The sequence below is a fragment of the Aphelocoma coerulescens genome, chromosome 9 (genome assembly GCF_041296385.1).
Source record: "Aphelocoma coerulescens isolate FSJ_1873_10779 chromosome 9, UR_Acoe_1.0, whole genome shotgun sequence".
Lineage (NCBI taxonomy): Eukaryota > Metazoa > Chordata > Aves > Passeriformes > Corvidae > Aphelocoma > Aphelocoma coerulescens.
Window position 1 is genome coordinate 5,965,212 of NC_091023.1, and position 21,061 is coordinate 5,986,272.

The following is a 21,061-nucleotide window of genomic DNA, read 5'->3' on the forward strand; positions in this document are numbered from 1 at the left end:
GTGGAACCAGGAGCTGACTTGGTGTCAGGGCAATGAATCTTTCCTTTTCACCCCTTCCTCCTTCCCACTTCTGCCCCTGGATAAGCTCATGTCCTTACAGACCTGGGCAGTTACATTTTAAGTACTTAGACTCAACTGTGGAAATCAGTTTCCTCAGACTTTGTCGAGGAAAAGCTTTCACCATTTTCATGGAAAGATTCTGGAAATAACGAACACCTTGGTGTTAAGCAATGATACCTCGTCTGGTCTTTCTTGGAGAGACCCACAATGTGACACCACGAAGTCACCTGTGCAACTGCCAGGGATGGCAGTGGCTGGAGAGCACACAGGGAAGGTGGCAGAGCTGTGGCTTTGGCTTAAACACTACAGGGCAAAGAACCAGTAGTGCAGATTATGAGGCAGAGGGTTTGTTTCAAAGCAACTGCAGCCTAGGGTTACCTTCTTTTATTGTTCAGGCTGGTGTGAGCCATCATGAAGGTCTGGGTTTCAGTCACTTCCTTCACTGGCACAATATTGGCTGATGACAGGTTCCCTTCTTGCTGTTTGGGCTGTCCACACACTTTATCAACCTGTAAGAACGGGAGGGAAAGGAAAACGGGGTGTGAATGCAGAAATGCATTTACAGCCCTACAAAAGTCTGCCTGTTCCTTGCAGTCAGTGTTCAGTGCATGAGACATTGTCTGGGTGAGAGAAAGGTTAGGAAGGATTCTTCCTTCAAGGAGCTGGAAACAAATGCCTTGCAAAAGAAGGACCAAATTACAAAGCAGGGCAAGGAACACCAGAAATGGATGTTCCATCAGTCAAATCCAGCAGTCATGGATTTGTCAGTGGCTACCTGGACTACAGCACACTTGGAAACAGGCTGAAGCAGTGACTGACGAAGTATTGGCAAACCAAGCTTTTCTTTAGAAACATAACATAAAGGAGTTTCAAGGTACATGGATTTTTGTGGAACATCTGCCCCATGTATAAAGAGCAGAGTCTATCTGGAGTTTGAAGGAGCTTGTAATCAGAAGATAACCAATTCTTCCAGCCTTTAACCAGGCCATGTAACATCACTCAGTCCTCACTGCCCTTCCCGACGCCTCTCATCAGGGATTTAGTATCAGTCCAGGAGAAAGCAAGCTTGTGTTTATCCTTTATGCACTGTGAATCTGACACTGCTCGTGTATCCTGACATGTTTATTTGCTGTAACAGCTGTAAGTGACAATAGTAAGACAAGTCTCTTCCTTTTCTAATCCACAAATGAGTAACCAGTTATGTTTTACCTACACTTAAATCCCCAAGCAAACACGAAGAGACCACAAAGGAAATCCTACTGTGGGCATGGTGCTACCAGTGACCTGAATCACACAGAATCCATCATCCCACACTGCGCTGGATTTGGTATCTCTTCTTCAATCGTCCACAGTAACCAGGGTGAGATGGAATCTTACTGCTCTGTGCACTTTCCTGCATCTTTAGAACCCTTACGAGTCTGCTGAAGACTCTGCCCACAGATGACTTCAGATAACTTTCTCTGTCCCTTTGCACCACTATGATGCAGGTGTCAGCACAAGCACAGGACAATTTTCTCTGCCTTAGCCATTTCCTCCGGGAAAACCACTACTATGTGAAGCTAAGACATTCTCCTCTGAAAAAACAGCAAACTGAATGTGGAAAATTGGAAGCTCTATAGGCATGACAGTTACTGTCAGCTTTAGTTATATGAGCTACAGCCCAATGCAGTATAATATGCTGTGAAGAACCTAAAACTGCAGCAATTGAATGGGAACATACTGGATTAATCCTGACACATCTCCAGCAGCCAGGGTGGGAGCCAGCTGCCTCACTCAACACCACGCACTGTGTATATTGTTCTGGTCTCACCAGGGGCTAGCACAGCACGGTTCTAAAATACAACTTTGTGAAATAAAATAGTCTATTTCAGTCCCTTCTAAACTTCTGAAAAGAAAAAAACCCACTCTATGCAAATGAAAATATCAAACAAAAAAAGCCTTTTGAACCCTCTAGAGCTGGACAGAGGGTACAACACAACTGGACCACATTCCTGGACAGGATGCTTTCTCCCCTCCATCCCAGGCTTTCCAGGTCTCCTACAGCACAAAGACCTGAATTTCCAGCACAGGTCTCTGCAAAATCCATCTTAGATTACATCATGTCACTGAAGTTCATGTTTTCAAATTACATACACCTCAAATCATGTCACTATGCATTTGAGACAGTTTTTACCAACTAAAATCAGAGTGGTTCACAAAAGCAATGTTGTTTTCATACACATAAGTGATGAAGAACACCCAAGTTTTTTGTTTTTCCTGAAAGAAGATTCAAAGATATTTAAGTCATTGTTTTTGTTGTGAATCAACAGTTTAAGCATCCAACTGAAAAAAACAACTTTGTTTTGATTTGAATCTTTGATACTATAGAAATGACTCTTTAGATTGCCCAGGTTTCAGTGTTTTCTATGCCAAACCTATGCTTCAGGGCTCTTTTTTTAAGCAGTAATAACAGTTTCCTGCATATCAAACAAAACCACACTATTTGAAGGAAAAATTTTTCTCAGTGGAAAATTTTAACCAGTTCTAGTCCATTAAGAATAAAGTAATTTGTTACATAAAAGGGCAAATCAATCTTTTTTGTCACACAGGCTTTCAGTGCCTTTCTTCTCAGTCCAGCTCCCCCATCTGGTCCCAGGCCAGGCAGTCCCAGCAGCCCCAGGCTGGCCACTCATCACCTCTTCTACTCAAACCCCTTCCCACAGGACATTCCCTCAAAGTTAGCAGGGATCACCAGCTTCTCTTCATTCCCAACCTCTTTTGGGCATGCAAGGATGGAGGATTTCAGCCCACCACTGCTCCTGCAGCACATCCAGATGGTTTGAAAACTTAATTCCATGAATTTGGGTGTACCCTACACCTTTGGATGCAGAGACTAAATAAACTCCCTCCCAGGAGACTCCCATGACTCTTGAGTTATTCCTGTTTGGCGTATTCATTTCAGATTTTGAATGAGTCAAACAGAAACCTGACTTTCAGATTTTCATGTGGACTCATTTTCACACCTCTCCGACACGTGTATTTTTCTGCAAAATAAAACACCAGAAAAGCCTGAATTTTGCTAGCTAATTTGAGCAGTCACAAAGCTGATGGCACAAATGAGAACAACTCATATATTAAAAACCACCTAACTTTCCAGATGGGACATTTATGAAAAATAAGATAATGTTATGTGAACTGAAAAGCATGAGGCATGCCATAAAAAAGCCAAAAAAGGTGTTTTCTGGAACTGCAGTACCTGGAATCTACAAGTTCCCTGGGTGTTAACAACAGTGAGGGACACAGAGTTTCCCTCCCATCCTAAGGGCACCGGACAACTTCACTGTCACTTTCACCCAGAGATCGTGAATCAATCCTCACCACCCACAGGAGAAACAGTGCACCTGGAAATGGTGACTGGAATCTTAAAGCTCTTACCCTAATTTCAAGGTCTAGTACTCTGAATAATCAGGAATCAACATAAAGAATGACTGAGCCCAGTTCTTTGATTTTTAAACCCAAAATAAGTCTGCCACTCTTAAATTACAAACTGACAGAAAATCATCCTTTGTTAATGGTAAGACCCTAAGCCTAAGGTCTTCCTGCTTGTCTCTGCCATGATATTGAAGCAAGTCTGTCTTCCACCAGCGAACATCTACAGCTGAAAACTGGTATTCCCCATACCTTGTTATCTTCTGAATAATCAATCATGTTTCATAATTCTGACATTTTTATTCATATTAAAGCTTTTTTTTATACATCGATGATTCCTCTTAAATATCTGTTTTTCTAGCCATAGCTACATTTTTTTCTGCTGTGAACTTTTCATGGTAATGAAGTACAGAATCATATATATACACATTTTTTGACCTCTTACTATTTGTTATTAAAAAGAGTGACTATTTACAATTATTACAGAGGCTTAACAAAATAAATCGAAAAATTCTCGTCCTGAATCTTTTTGAACTCTAACAGCTTGAGTAACCTTAAACATTGAGGTCATATTTAATATATTTGATATAATCAAACATGGGAAAAATGTCATGCCCTTCTGGATACCAAGAGAATCTTATCTCTCTAAAGCAGAAGACCTTTTCACTAGATCGGAACAGTCATTTTCTCTGATTTTGTAATGGGAAGATTAGTGTTTTAAAATACAAGATTTTTCCACTGATTGGGTTTTGAGTTATTATTAAAACACTGACACATTTGCCTGCAGGTTTCTGTCCACCAATGTGTCCCCAACCCAAGCCAGCTCTGTAAAACATCTCTGACAAATTGCATCCCCCAGCCCCCATTCCACTCCATTTCCCAATTGCTGTGCCTTGCAAGTGCCACAAACACTCTTCAAAGCAGAACTGGAGTTTGCTCCAGTTCAGGTTCCAGCTGCCAAGTTTGAAGTGAAGTGAGGGAAGCAAAAAAACACTGAAATATGGGGAAATCAGGCTTGAGTTTTCAGACTTGCATGTTCACCAGGAGGTCTCACTTCCTCAGGGTCAGACATATCCTTGTATCATTTGATTACCCACGGTGAAAGAAACCAACCAGTAGCATTGGTCATTTTATGCTGTCCAAGCATCAACCAGAGTTTATGATGGAAACACAGAATCCTCTCCTTGGGATGGCTGTCATCTGCTACTAGAGTATTACTGTAAAACATTAATTTCCAGTGCTCAAAAGCTGAGTGGGAGCCCATATGATAAAATGCAAGTCAGGGCTCATGGCTCATTGCCACTGCCTTTATCTTACTGAACAAAGTCAGACAAGAGAGCAAATAACCTCTGACTTTGCCTTCTTTTAAATATTCTCTCCCTATGGAATATGTTTTCTATTATGAGCATTTTGCTGGTAGCAGAGTTGAGCAATCCATAACAAACTAAGGGATTATTAGTTCATTTTCCTACAGGAATATGTTGGCTTTCACTTGGGATGGGAGCATTCTCTTCTCTCTCATCTTGAATCTACTGAATAGTTCAATTTAAATTAATTTCCTACAAATCTTCTGAAATCTGGCAGCTAGAGAAGTTGACCCTTACTAGATAGTAGTGATTCCTCCAAGGAGAATGGCATTATGAATTCTTCAGGGGCAGAAAAACCTTCTGTCAGACTTCACACTTGGACATCAAAGAATTCAGCCACAGAATTTAAATCCATAAAAAATACAGTTCTGTGTGTTCTGTCTAGGGCAGAAGAGATCCTTTCAGGTAACAACACTGGGCAAGGGAGAGGTCAAATTCTGCAGCAGTTATCCAAATGAATCAAATTCTACAAGACCTTATCCCAGATAAAAGTACAGATTATGAGAATTTGGAGCCTTATTCTATAACACCATTAAGAAAGAGTGGTGAGATAACCTGTCCACAAAGCTGCATCTAAATGCACATGCACAGCCTTTGTTCACAGGGAGAATAGTCAAGAATTCCTGGAAAAATGTAAAATAAAGAAATACCTTACATGACATCAGGCATTTCAAGAATTCTACACAGTTTGTATCTAACAAATGTTTACCATAAATTACATTGCTGTTATTTTCTGCTCTCACTGGCTTTTAAAATTGCATATACTGGTCAGTGTATCAAACTATCCACAGTGCACCTCTACATCCACAATCTTTTAAGCACACATAAGTCAGTAACTTTGTCTATTTTTTTAGAATTTTTTCAAAACCTTTTTGTTCTAACTGTATATATATTTATCCAGCTGAAAAGAGAAGCGGTGATTATTTACAAAGCCAAAACAAAATACCAGCAACACCTGAGAGGTCAAATGGTATCTCCCCTTCTCCTCCACAATCCCCCCTAGATTCAGGACTAATCTTCCCTGGCCTTTGTTACTTGTGACATTTGTCTTTAGATATTGAAAGCCTACAAAGGTTAAGCTAAATTTTGTAATTAATTACAATAATCTAGTATTAAAAGAAAATTCCACTAGGAGTCAATCCAAGTGAGCCACTTTAAGAGCTCTCAGAAAAATGAGGTGACTTTAAAGATAACATAACAAAATCAATTAAAAGGTTTTATTCAAATTTCCCTTTAATCACTTTTCAAATTACTTAAAGTATATCAAAATGGTATTGCCTGTTACTATGTTTACTCTTTATACCCATTCCTAAGGGAAAGCAATTATCCAAATATTCCTGGAATTTCTTTTATCACTGCAAGCTTAAAATGTAACAAAGAAAAACCCTTCACAGTTTGTTCTTCAAAAGTTCAGAGTTACCAAGTACAAAAAGTAGCAGAGAGAAGTTGTACAAATACACACACATGCACATGTACATAAAGTAAGGAAATCCTTTTAGGGCTGCCCCAGTGGTGCACAGAGTGCACCCAAACATTGGCAGCAATCCCTGCTGATGGTCCTTGGCACAGACTGGCTCCCACTGGCACCAGCACCTCCACTGGGGACATTCCTTGGCCCCCTGCAAGCCACAGCAGCCCAATGTCAGCATGAGGGTTCAGCTGGGCTACCCAGGCTCACTGTGAGCTGGCCCAGCCAGAGAGCTGCAGGGCAGGGCTGACAGGCAGGAGGGATCACACCCATGGTTCAGGCAGTTCACCAGCTGCCAACTCCAAAAATTAGCATCTTTCCTTAGGCTCAGGTACCTCCCTACACACCTTTAGCCAAAACCGAGCGTGTCACCCTTCTAGTCCCTACAGGTAAGCCATGTTCTTCTCCAATTAATTTTAGCCATATTGAGGCATACATGACTTGCTGATGATGCCCAAGAGCTCCCCAAGACAAGATCTCTCTCCAGTACCCTTTTCACTAAATATAGCCAGTTTGATCACCATCCCAGCACAGTCAGTCCCCTTTGTTTCAGCTGCCCAGCAGCAGAATTCACAGGATGGCCCAGTGCCATAAGGGACCAACACAACCGGGAGGTTACTGAAAGAGGGGGTGTTTCTCCCTATAAACAGCACCTCCTTTTGGTATGGCCAAAGACAACTGGGTAGGAAAGACCATTAGTCTGACCCATCTGGAGACTCATGTTCCTCTACACATTCTTATTGCAATCATAATTACACCAAAATTGCAGGAATTACGATTTTAAATAACTGGCTGAGTTGACTGCAGACACTCATTTTTCATATATGAAAAAGTAATAATTTGCAGTGAATTACTAGGAACCTGAGCCAGATTTGATCCATGGACAACTCAGTCACATAGTTCTCTGAACATGCAATTCAGCTTCATTTTCAGATTAACACACTTTTGTAGGTGGCCATCACCACTCAGGTATTCAGGCACAAGCCCAGACACACAAAACAAACATCCTAAAAGGCCTTTTGGTACAACAGACAGCTCAGTGAAGTGTTTTGTCTCCAGGCTTTCTATAATGCAAGCAGAACTGCTTCTTAGCAGTTTTCATGTGGCTAGCATTATACAGAATATCCAAAAGAAGACAATAAACAGCAACACAGAGCAAAATCTATTTTTGCTCACTTCATGACTTACAGTGATTTGGTGTCTGTAAAACAGTACATTACTTAGATATTTAATCATGCAAATAGGCTACATAACTTTGTACTAGAGGCTCTCAGACAATCTGAAATGCCTCTCAAAACCAGTGTGTGTTCTGTGTGGGTCCCTCTTCCTCTGCAGGGTGCTTGGAAGTTGCATGAGCTGGGACAAGCCCCAGAGTGGTGAAGGGACAAGCAGAATGTCCACACAGAAGAGAAATGTCCTCAGACTCACAGGTCTGACAGCTCCTGGACAAAATCTCCCTTTTCTCTGCAGGTAGAGACAGCCTAAGAACCAAGTGTCAGGAAGATAAATGGGGGAAGCATTCCCCTAAGTAAAAGAGTTTACTCCAAATCTCTTGAGATAAACTGCTTCTGTTACTTTAAACTGACATCTGAGTATGTTCAGGGGATAATTAAATATGTTATACATATAAAAAATGTGTCATTACATATATACATATGCATCAAAGAGGGAAAAGAGCATCCCTCATAGGGACGGCTGATGGTGCAAATGGAAACCAGATTTTAAGATACATGAAGTCATACCTATCCTATATATTTATAAGAGCACTTACAAATCAACCCTGAAAACATCTGCCAAAGATAGCAATCAAGAGCAGAAAAAAAAATCAATTTTCAGCAAAAAATTTTAAATCCTTCTATGATTATTTTTTTCTGTTCATCATTACTGCAAGCATTTCATTGGATAGGCAAAATGCCTGAGCTTTCTCCTCAAATAACATCATGAATGTTACCTAACAAAAATATGTAGGAAGTCAGAAGGTCATTAAATTTTTACATTATCCTATTAGACGAAATAATGCTGTAAGTTCATGCAGTCATTAAATAAACATGTCAAAAATAATGTCAAGACCTGCAGAGAAAGAATAACCTTCCATTTTGCATTTAACAAACATAATAATTAGAAAAGACTGATAAACACATTCAATTCTTCTTTTTTCATGAGATATATAATTTCAATTATGGTTTGCTGACATTTGCTGTCAAAATAAATATATTTTCGCATGCCTTTTTTTCTGAACACAAATAAGTAACTTTAGATGACTCTGAAGATTTGAGTAACTATCCAAGGCCTGTAGCAATAGTAGGCAGCACAATTATCAGGCCAGCAGCAGCCACCCTTTACCACCCTTTTAAAAAATATTTAGAAGACGTTTTTCCCACTGAGACAAGTACATTACATTTATCAGCAAACTGTCAGACTTCTCCCCTGTCTCCCAAGGAAATCCCTCCTTGGGCAGTAGAGATGTTTTGCTTATAATGGGTACCAAAACAGCCACTTTTTTTGCTCCTTTACCTTAGGACCTCAGGTAGGTTCACTAGCAAAGAGGACTGGGACCCTACACAAGTTAAAACCTGGAGCCTCCCCTGGGGACCTGAATTATCACATCTCCTGGACCTCACCTGTATCACCAGGCTTTGATTTCTGAGCACATGTGGCAGGCAGACTCACCTTGCACACGTGGGGAAAGGATGGATGCTTTGAGCATTCACTACAGTGATTAATTAAAATGGGGATCTATTTGGACTATTAAACCAGTCATGTCATTTCACTGGCTGAGCAGTTCTGCAGCTGAAACCTGTGAAGATACCAAATCTGCAAGTTTAAGTGCAAAGCTCAGATCAGACCTTTGAGACTGTACCTTTGAATATCAGGACAGAGATCTTTCTAGCAAGACAACAACTTATTTACTAGTAAGGGCATCTTGTTTTCAACTTAAAGAGTCAAGAGCTAATTGATAAATAAAGGAAACACAGTCCCAAGAAAACTCTGTCTGAGACTGCCTGCTCTGCAGAATTCATTCTGGCTCTGCTCAGGTACTGGAATGGCCCCATTATGGCAGATCTGTGTTAGAGCACAGCAACAGCCTGAAAACAAGGAATAAAGATGCTTAGAACAGCATCCAAGACCACGACTCCTCATTTATGGTTGTCAGGCCTTTTTAATTCTAAACTTTATTTCTGATCCATGCTTTCTTAAAACAAAATCAACAGAAGGATTTACTTTAAACCATTATATATATTTTTCTGTATAGCCAAGGAGTTTTGCCATTATTCACAAGCCTAGGAATGATTTCCTCACTGATGTCGCACTGAAATTTCTGAGATGTGTTCATGTACCTCTCTGAACTTTTTCTGATGTAGTTCTGCAATAAGTGCAAACAAATAATAGCCTTTCTTTCAACTTGAGATTCCCCAGACTTTGTATACAATCTCAAAAAACATGAAGGAAATCAGACAGGGTGTTTTTGAGCTGGAGGGTAGTGAAAACTTAACATTTTTACTTTTAGAAACACATCATAATCCAAAGTAAGTCTCCTTTTACAACAGAGTCTTACTTAAAGAGAGACAAATTTAAGAAGGGACATAGAGTATAGTCAACAGTAAGTTACAGTCACTCCACCAACTGTAATTGCATTCATTTCCCAAAAACCTTTTGCTAGTAACTGACTGGAAAAGAGTTACAAGCTCTGACTACAGGCAGAATTAATGTCAGCAGTGTTGTCAAGAATCAATCATGCTTTATCAACCATGCAGTAAAGCAGCACATTAGACATCATATCATATCAAAAGCAGCACGGTGAACATGTGTGAAACTTCACAGCCCACTGAATGCATATGGAAAACTGACAGAAAATCTGGATTCTCAGCACAGAACCTGAATTTGCATGGAAAAGATGTCCCAAAAGGGCATTGGATTGGGGATCAGAAAATTTTAACTGAGCCAGCCCTACAGGTGAAGGGTAGTGGTAGCCCAGAGTTAAAATACTGTGATGATCTTCCCTTCTATTCAGCACTGGCAGGGCTGTGTCCTGTTCTGAGCACTGCACGACCCTGTTTGAGCATGGGGGTTGGACTAGATGACATTCCAAAGGGCATTTAAGAGCAGGAAATTTAAAAACTGGATGTTCCTGCTGGAGATGTGGATCCTCAACTGCAGCACAAGAAATGTCAGAAAGGGACCCAAACCAAGCAAACACCCAAAGCAGAAGACAACAAAAGGTACATAATCATCAACAAACCTCTACATTTTCTCTCATGTTTATGTACTTTACTAAAGATTCATCTCACCCCTGTTGAAGTCAACAATGGAAGATTAAGACTCAGTGCTTTTGTTTCCCACCTCTAGAAGTTACACAGGGCTTCCCTTCCTTACAGCACACTGACTGCTTAAGCCACTGCAACATGATAAAATGCAAGATAAAAACTGGAGGCAAGAGAACTCCCAAGGCCGATGGGCATTCGGTGTAGTCAAACTGCTATTGTTCAACACCTGTTCTAAGCATTTCCAAAGAGAAGAAAAATATATTTGAATTTTAGAAGGGAAAATAACTCAGTTCAATTCAGACAGAAAAAAAAATTAAGCAAAGAACTATCTAAAAGCACAGTAAAAGTTCCCTGCCAAAACTTGCCTGCCTAGCAAACACCAGTGTAGCATTCCCAGGACAATTACATGCTCCATGAGACCACTATGCTTCTGGGAAGCCATCTGTTCACTTCCAGTCTTGCGTAGCATTTATCAACACTGCACCCTTCCCATCTTACAGTCACTCCATGGCAGGCAGTACCTTTGTATTTTTATCCCCATTTCTCAGACAAGGAGGCTAAAGCAGCGAGATTAACAAATCTGAGAAAAAAAAACACGTAGGCAGGCTTGGAACTGACCAACTCCTGACAACCAATTTACTTCTTTGACAATTAAATCACATTCTGAGGTCCAAAGCCTTGGCAAACTGCCTGCATGTTTAGGTACTTGCCTGTCTCTAACTTGTGGATTTGGGCTACAGATCTCAAGAGCATGGTCTCACAAACATCCCACTGGGTCCAGGGCTGCCCTGCAGACCCGAATGCACAGATAATGCAGGCATGATGCATCCAGTTAATGTCCAAGACCACCCAGCAGCCCAGCATAGCAACAGGAGTTGGCAGTCACCACTGCAACCCAACTTATTGTTTAAGGCTGTAATTAAACTGCCCTGAATACACGAACTTGTTTCATTCACTGTTTTACTTGCCCAAAACAGAAACTGGAAGCAGCTGATTTCAGCTACATGGTCTGTGCTCATCTGCTTTTCAAAACATGCACCAAATTTTTTCATTAGTAACATCTATTTCTTTACTTCCTTCAGTGCAGCAGAAAGGAGCTTAATTTCCCTTTTTCTCCAGCCAGAAGAAAGCACTACTGGCTCAAACTGACGCTAAATTAAGCCGCTGGTCCTTTCAGTACATGTGCCAAGAGACACTGCCCTCAAAAAGCTGGCCCACAACAACGTAAAATGAAGGAAAAGGAAAAAGTAATGTAGTGTTTAGGGGGCTTAGTTTGAAGCCCATCTCTGTGGCCAGCAAGCTGCACTTGTGGTCGGGTGGCAGCAGGTCCTGTCTGGGACACAGAGCTGCAGGTCACACACCCCGGGCTGCCCTGCACCTCAGACGTGCACAGCACACTGCTCCCACTGCTGCACCCACTCCACTCACACAGCTCTAACAGGGCCTGCAACTTCTTTAGTAACTTCCCTGTGAACTGACAATTTTGGAGAGCCCTAGCCTTGCCTTCTTTACAGCATCCTCAGTGGCAAATCCAACTAAATGGTCATTTGCAGATGCTTACTGCAAACCAGCAGGGCAGTTATTCCATCCTCATAGCCTGCTGCCCACAGCTCACCCAGCTTCCATCCTTTGACCTCCTCATTTAAGTAGGATGATGATAAAAATTACTTAAAAGGATCCAGCAAGGTTTTGATCTTGCAGATCCTGGGGTACATTCTCCCAAATGTAGCCAATGAATCAGCCAAAAGTTCAATTTTCAGCATCTACTGGGATAGAACTGAAAGTCTTGTTTAGGAGCAAGTTCTTGAAGCAAGAGCATGGTAGACCAATGAGAATAAAAGTCATCATCTGGTTGCAGAAAAAAGTTAAAGCTGGGGAATATACACATACCTGGGGTCAATTAATTACCACATAATCTACCAGAGTTACAGCTTCATTTTCAATTTTAGACTTTTGCAAGGAAATATGATTAGATATGGGCAAGACACTTACTTGTAAAATCTTGTACACTTGGGGCCCAGTTTGGCCCGGTGTTGTGCTAATTGGAACTGGTTATTAAAATATGCTGAAAGCATCTTAAGAGTCCTGTAAACAGGACCACTTTCACTATTCAGTATGCATACAAGATAAATAGAATAACAACTAGACTACAGCAACCAGCTCACTCAAACCCTTAAGCCACAGTTTATCAAACACCAGCAAACAGCAGGCTGCTATTTGTTTCCCTAAGCAAAAACTGTTAAAAACTGTTATTCCCACTTTTTTCTGGTTGGTAAGAATTGACATGACAAAACTTGTCACCATAACGAGACAGAGGAAGAGGACTGAACAATAATGGAGAGAAAACTCTCTCCTGAATTCAGGGGGTTTCAGTGTATCCTGGAGCCCAGATCTCAGATGTCTTGGGTTGAGATTATTTAATGTAAGAAATATAATTTGGGATAGGAGGGCAGTGCTTTGAAGCAAACACCTTTTGCTGCCTTTATATAAAGTTGTCTGCCTGGTCACTGCCACTCTGAACTACCCTGCAGCACAGAACACTTGATGAGAAGCAAAGTTGGGCTCAAGTGCTTGTTGGAGTGGGTGAAGCACGTGCTGAGGACAGTTGTCCACAGGGTGCAACAACCTCCTAGGAAAAGAACCAGACACAAAGGGCTACTCTCATTTATACTGTGGCCTTCCTGCTGCTTTGATCAGCTGCTGAAAAGATCTGTATACACAACTTTCGTAGGACAAAACTTTTTAGAAAGGCAATAGCATGAATAGGAATCAAGACCAAAACTCATTTATTTTCATAACCAGTGAAAAATAAAAAATTAAAATCTCAGCAACCTAATAAAGCACATGAAAGGTTAAAAAGTAAACCTGGCTTGTTACTAAAACAGGTTTTAATACAGGATGCCTGTAATAATGAAAAAGGGTAAATGAAAAGCATGCTGATTCCTGTTATTCTTTGAGTTAGACCATGCCCTTGGGTAGTATACGAAACCCCAGAAATGCAAAATATGAAAGTAATAAACATACAATTGCTCAGAACTTGATAATGATCTCTGTGAAACAAAATCTGAGGATTTTTGGTAGGCTTTGATGATTCTGAAGATGGAATTAAGCTGAATGTATTTTAAATTAAACCTAAAATAAAAACAGCTGCTGGAAAACATGCATGACCAAATTCCTCATCTGAACATGTGCTGCTTTTGGCGATTTTCTTTTAGATTTTAAAACTTCACTGGCATTCAGTATATTCAACTCCAGTATGAAGCAAAGTACAGTAGCTACTGCTGGCATTTAGTTAAGCCAATTTAATTTTATAGATGTTTGCCTGACAACTCAGAACCACTGCTACTTCCATTGGTGAAGGATTATACCACCAAATAAATTTATTCACTCTGGTAGCTGCAATTCTATATGCAACAGGGCCTAAGAGAAATACATGCATCGTTAAGGTTCATGAAGTTCCCCTTCCTGCTCTGATGGCAACCCTCAAAGCCAAATAATCATATGGAAAAAAGACAGACTGCTAATTAATTTCCCTAAGAGTTAATCTGAATAAAAAAAGACAGATTCCTAAGAGAATTTTCCTGTATGAAAAGGATTTGTCCCATTAAAGAAATATATTTTTTCTGCTTGAGAAACAGGGGAACAATACAGGAGAAAGTGACACAGGAGAAGAAATTACTTTTATTACTGATACACATGAAAAAGACTTATTCTAGCACAGCAGGCCAGAGGGCAAAATTAACAAGATGTATAGAATTCACTTCCACTTGTGACTGAATTACCAAACAAAAGATATCCACATCACAGTGGAAATGCCCTAATCAAATAAACTTTGAAATACCATTTATTTGGAAATCTGAACCTCTATTCCCAAAACTACCAGATTCCGTGGAAATTCAAGAGGGATACAAAACACAGAGCATTCTGCAGCACTGTGAATTGAATAAGCTTTCATACTTGCCATGCTTGTGTTGATAAAACTATAAACCACGTATATGTGTTGTTTCCTTTGTACTCGGCAGGAAGACAGCAAAAATTTGAGCAATTAATTTCACAGTGGCCAAAAAGCAGTTGTCTGTCCCCTATTCATTTACCTTTAAAACCTGGATATCTTAAAAAAATGAACCCACATCCTAAAAAAGCCATTCCTATGAAAACCTTTCTCACTCTGTTTTAATCTCCCTGTAGCATCTGCATGTCTAAAGAAAACACTTCAGAGTGAAAAGACAGATGTCTTCTTTAGCCTAAAATCTGAAAGCCTATAACCATTGCTAAAATAAGGCAATATTAACTATACCTAAACACCAGAAGATCATTTTTAGAATCTATCCATAAATCTGAAATGCCGTCAAATGGAGACAGTAGGAAAAGATTTCCATGCATTCTGGGGAAAAATCGAAACCAAACCCCAACACAGTCCCCATGCTGCACTCCTGAAAATGCCTCCCAGCACAAAGATAAGCTTTCATTGTTTTTTGCAAGGAATAATTCTCAAGGGTTTCGTGTAACCAAGTTATGCATAAAGTTGTCCGTGACAGCCATGGCACACAGACGACAAGAGAGGAAATGGAGCTTTATTTGCTCATAATCCTCAGGAGTGAATACTGCAGCTCCAACAGCTGCCTGCCTCCTCAAAATCCCAGTGCCTTCACCTAATTTGGCTACAGGAGTTGGGATTGATGCAACTCCAGAATTTCAGATTACTCTTTTATGACCCATTAAGCATTAGTTTCACTCCTCAACCTTCCCTCTGACACCCTGACTTGCTGAAGGACTTGCTGGCCTCGGACTGCCCTACTGTCCTTCCATAAGGAAACACAAAAAAGTGGGAACTGGAAGGCTGGAGTGATGGTTTTAGAAGGAACAGGGCCTTGCTGAATAATATTTAGCAGCACCCAGGCTCTTATATGGGTGCCCTGTGATGGTGGTGAAAATATTCCCTCCCTGCAACTCACAACAAGATCCAGTTTTTCAGACGTGCAGGACAGCACTGCTTTCACCACACAGGGCAAAATCTTCATGCAGCAAAGCACCAGAGCTCACTCCCAATCACGGCAGCAACATTTGACAGACACAAGCTCCCCCTCCAACCTTTGCAACCACATGGAGATCAAAAAGCTCACGTGAAATGTCACAGAAAATCCTCTCACCTTTGTCATTTTCTCCAGGTTTTTCCATAGTTTGTTATGGACGTTTTACTCATATCAGTATCAGAATCTACCTACTAAATAAAATCTAAATAATGTCAAGGTCATCAAGAATCTGACCTTGGAATCAAAAGATTGCAAATTTTGTTAAAGCAGCAAGCAAGACAATTTCCAGTAAGAAAAATGTGCAAGAGCACAATACCAACCACGTCAGCATGTTTTATTAGAAACGTTATGTTTTCCTTGACAAAAGAAGATGAAAAATTGCAGAAAATTAAAATTATTAGTTCTGATTTTTAAATATAAGAGGGGCTTGTTTTCTCTTAAAATATCTTCACATTCAAAAAGCTTCAGTGGCCTCAAGTAAATGGACATAACGTCTATTTTGCACAAGCGAATTTAGAAAAGTCACATAAACATCAAACTGATCAGTTACACAAAAATATGTATGTTTCACATCACATCACCAAAGTATCCCAGAAAACACCTCCACCATGGCTCCTACCACTGGGATTCACCATACTTCACTCTTGATTCATTACCTGGAGCAGAACTGGGACCTAATTTAAGTTTCAAAGGTGTAAATAACATTACACCAATCTCCAAATTTGTACTTAAATGCAATACGTACACTTTGGCCATACCATCATCACTGTCACACTTGAGTCTTACTGCTTTCTTTGGATGATGTGTTTGAAACAGATCAAAATAATTTCATTTAACCAAAATTTTTACATCTCCACTTTTAGTAAACTCTATGAATATGATCTTGCCCATGTTCAGTGTATTTCGAGAGCTTCTGTATTTACACTGAAGTAGTGAACAAGTTACTGTGACAACCTTTATTTGGATATTCCCAGTCCATAATTTTGAATGTGGATGGCACTGTAACTCAATGCTTTGTGTCAAAAGAATGCAAAGTGCACACTCATAACAAGCAAATGAGCTGAAATACAAAAATGTGCTAGATACGATGGCTTGGAAGCTGAAGAAACTTTCAGGCACTGAAAAAGCACAGGAATAAAAAGGGACTATTTTGCTATGCAAACCTCAGTATTTTTTTCCTCCACAGAATATTAGGTCCCTAAGTAATTCACAATTAATAGGCCTGCTCTTGACAGAAAATGTGTATCTTGTTAAAGGAAGAGAAGTTACTTTTACTCAAAAAGATTTAAGAGTTTCCGTAAGCTGTAAGTGGCATAAGCACTTCTTCAGAGAGGTACTTCTCCTCAGAGGTATAATCTTACTCTTTTCAACAGGGGCCTGTTCAAAGAATTCATTTGTGAAAGGATAATCTTCTGCAGTTTGAACTTTCTCACCAAGCTGCCTGCTCATTGCTATGCGGTGTGGGAGGTAAGTCTGCTTGCAATGCCAGCCATGTCTATCGAATCAGAACTAACCTTTTGTCCCACTTATTTTCTCTGCAACTTTCTGCCATCAGTAGCCACCTCAAAAAATATATACTTTTGAAGCCTTGTTGCCTGTTAGGTAACAACACTTCCAAGCTGGTTCAAAATAAGAAAGTTTCATGGTTTTGTGGAAAGCCAATACGGACTTTCTGCAGAACACAGGAATGTCTGGCCTTAAGTTTGTCACCTCCACTTTGTGAATGCTCATCAGTGCAAAAATAAAGGGAATGTCATCTCATACTCCAACACCAACTTATACTAGGGTCCAAAAATTAAAAACCAGAAGACTGATTCCCATTACTTATCAATACTAACAGAATAGCAAGATTAAGACAGCAAATCGGTTTCAGAAAGAAGAAAGGTCATAATAACAATCAGCACTTGTGATACATATAAACACACTAAGAAGATCAAAAAAAGATTGATGACTACAGTACTCACTTCACTTTACAGAAAAGAAATATTCTGAAGGAATAAGTACCTGTAACTTACACCACACACACAAAATTAGTGCTTGCTCACTAAACATCATAAATGCATATAAAACTATAAACACACACAAAAGTACCCTGCAATGCAAAAAACCAACCCACGGTTGAAGGAAAAGCACACAAAACCAGAAAGCATGTAAAATTAGAAAACCTTATTAAGCAGACACTGGTGATGTATCAAGAATGCAGCTTTATCACAATCTTAAACCAAAGAAAAAAAAATACATGATAAAATTATAAATGTTTATGGTTTCTCTTTTCATTCAATGCTGTGTATTACATTTCAAATTATTAAAAAATCATCTTGGTAAAATCATGTACTGTTGGGGTAGCACTGGGGAATCTGGTAAAAAAAAAAAAAAATCTCTTTGTTAGCCAAGCCACAAAGCATCTACAGAGCCTAATTCATCATGAAAATGCCAGGATGCCTGACAGCTGAGTGACAGATCAGCCCTCTGCTCGCTCCTGCTCCCCTTGCAGAGGAGCCCCTGTGATTCGATGTGTCTGTTCCTCCTGGACAGCACAAATCATGTGCACAGTGGCTGCAAGCAAGAGCTTAGCTCAGGAAAAAGGGGACAGACTGAGCACAAAAGCCCTCACAGGACAGCTGGGAATTTGCTGGGTGGTGGGAATTTCTTGTCGGGTGTAAGGGAGCATTTCCTCACATTTTCCTTCCTCTCCCCGGCAAGGGAGATCAGTGAGCTCTGCAGCTCTGCCCACCCCGTGCAAGGCACCAGGCTTTGGCAGCACAACCTGACACCTGCCCAGGTGCCCATTCCCAGAAACCCCAGTGCTGTCACCTGGGACCTGCATCCCACCTGGGCGGGGAGGAGCAGCCCTGGCTGGGGCACAACTGCATGAGCAACCCGAGTCCTGCTGCACATGTAGGGTCAGGGATTAGGAGTTCAGCCTTTCTAGCTGTCAGTCAGGCTGCTACTACTTGAAAACGAAGCCTGTGCTTAAGTGCTTTATGGGACTGGGGCCAGAATGCTCGGTTTCTTGCAGAAATGTTTTTATATCCATAATGTTAGCTCAATCCTTCTGCCAAGTAAACCTCTTTTCCCAGAGTTTTGTTTATTTTTCAGGATTGAGCTCAGAGAGGGCTGGGGGTTAACCTTAAGTACAATGGCCTGATTGCCATATATGTTGAAGGCACTTTATACTGAAAAGGCAGTTATAAAGTATGCTCACTTTATTAGTCCCTATCTCTGCATGGGACAAGCAAAGCAGCACAGGGATAAGTGGAAGTAGGGCTCTCGATTCAATCTGTGAAAGAACAGACAGTATATGGATGAAAAAGTAAATTAAATAATGCCAAGTACAAGTAACACAGCATTGGATCGTTTATGCTTTCAGTATGTAATTTTTCTCTATATATTTTAAAAATCTAAAACTCTAAGATGAAAGAAAAAGGAAAATAAGGGAGTACTTGGAAAAAAAACTTCAGAAGCAAACACTTGAGCAAAACCACTCAAATCACTCAAAAAGAGCAATTATTTTTCTAATCATGACCAATGTGTCGGCAAGAAATGACCCTAAAATAACCCTAAATTTTATACCCAAAGATAATCAGCTTCAAAAATCAAAGCAAGAGATAGTTTGGGTTCAAGAATTTTGTGGGAAAGCCGTCTGTATATCACATCTTCCCACCTTTCCCAGCTGGTAGCAATGGCTAGGTGGGACAAGACTGAAGAGGAGACACAGTGACCACTGAGGCCATGTGGAGGATACCCACAAGGGCAGGTGGGGAACAGAGCAGGACTGGGCTCTATCCCACACCCTCTGCAAGGCCACACAGCCTTGAAGGCTATGAAATCCAAGCAAATTTTAAAATCTTATTTTCCCTTCTGCTGCTTGAGCAAGTGTACTTCATTGGAGAAATTTTCCTCAGAAATTTAAGAAATGTGGAGAAAAAAAAAAAAAAAAAAAAACAACAGACTCAAAAATGACAAAGAATTTACTGTCTTATGGCTTGGCTCAATAAAATTTAGATGCTCAAAAGCAAAAGTGGTCATGACATCTTTGCCAGCAAACCAGTGAGGCACAGACTTTATTGCTCTGTCCCTAACCTTTCAAAAAAGCATTTTACAGTGTACACAAGGAAAACTGGAACCACTCAGACCTTGCAAGGACAAGCTAGTATTTCAAGTCTCACTCACTCATTAGTGCACAAAGTAATGATGGGACAAAGTCAACTTCTTTGGAGTCTGATGTCAAAAAATTGTATTTATTCTATAAAATACTGTAAAGAAGTGATGAAACATTTTCATGGGATCATACGCACTGGGGAGAAACATGAAAAGACTTCTTTAAGTGTATCACATCTTATGACTTGGAAATACTGGATCACTACATGTAGTCTCAAAATAGAACCATGGACTGATTACACATTTTCATAGTTAATTATAATGAACTTTTTCACTTTCAGATCATGATAAATGTCAGTTCAACTAATTATCATGAAGAATTAAGCTCATATCAAAATTCAGAGTCTATCAATGGAGCAGCTCAGATCCTGCAAGAAGCTGACTTCATAATTCCATCAAGGATGAAGCCCCACAATTGAGGACATATTCTGGGCAAGTTTAGACACGGAGAAGTATAAATTGTATATACTTAATAATTAAAGCTTGCAGAGTAATGCATCACATACCTCACAAAAAAACCAACAAAACACAAAGTGCCTTTTTTATAGAACACGTAGAACCAATTAATGGGAGAGGAGCAAAAGAAACTGACCAAAAGCCCTGAAGATCTGCTGCTGTGTGGGTGTACAAGGGCGTGTGTGGTCATTCACACACTCCTGTCCCTCCCCAGGTATCAGCAGCAGAGAAGGGCACACCTGACAAGGTCAGGCTGACTGCTCTGGAGAACTCACACACAGATTAATCCAACCAAGCATCCTCTAGCATAGGCAAAATATGGCTAAAACCAGCTTGAAATGGTAGGATTAACCAAGCAGGACACTCTAATGACAAGACAGACAATAAGACAGGTTGTTAAGTCCTCACCAGCCCTCCAAACTGACAAAAAAGGAGGCAAGTAACTGGAATACAAGCACTGAAAAGACTTCTCTAGATGAATCCGTGCACCCCGAGAGCTGGCTGATGTGACACCCTTCCCCCCCAGGGTTTAAAAGGAAACCCATCAGATGGAATGTCTTGTGCCTTACTGGAAAACCCAGCACTGTAGCCAAGCAGCACTGGGAAAGGAAAACCACTGCCTGGGGTGCCATCACAATGAGGGGACAACAGAGCAGTGCTCTGCTCCCTTAACTTTGCACAACTCTCTCTGCATAACATGGGTCAGGTTGCTAAGCCTGGTTGAGGAGGAGACCTGTAAACGTGGCCATGCTGCTGCTGGAACTGTCTCCCCTGTTGTGTTGAATCCGTTTTCCCAGAACAGCCCAAGTGAAACCAGTTTATATTGCTTCATGGCTTGTAAGA

At 40.5% G+C, this 21,061-nt stretch overlaps 1 protein-coding gene across 19 annotated transcripts in view; it reads right to left on the reverse strand.

Moving 5' to 3' along the window:
* The window catches only part of LOC138114469 (glypican-5-like), a 391,856-nt gene that overhangs the window by 229,473 nt on the left and 141,322 nt on the right, over positions 1-21,061 (reverse strand). For all 19 annotated transcript variants that reach the window (XR_011152642.1, XM_069023921.1, XM_069023914.1 and 16 more), the window contains exon 4: positions 439-569. Coding sequence is in view for 18 of the 19 variants with exons in the window: in XM_069023921.1 (XP_068880022.1) it covers positions 439-569 (131 nt within the window). In the remaining variant the exon portion in view is untranslated. The remainder of the gene's footprint in view (positions 1-438; positions 570-21,061) is intronic.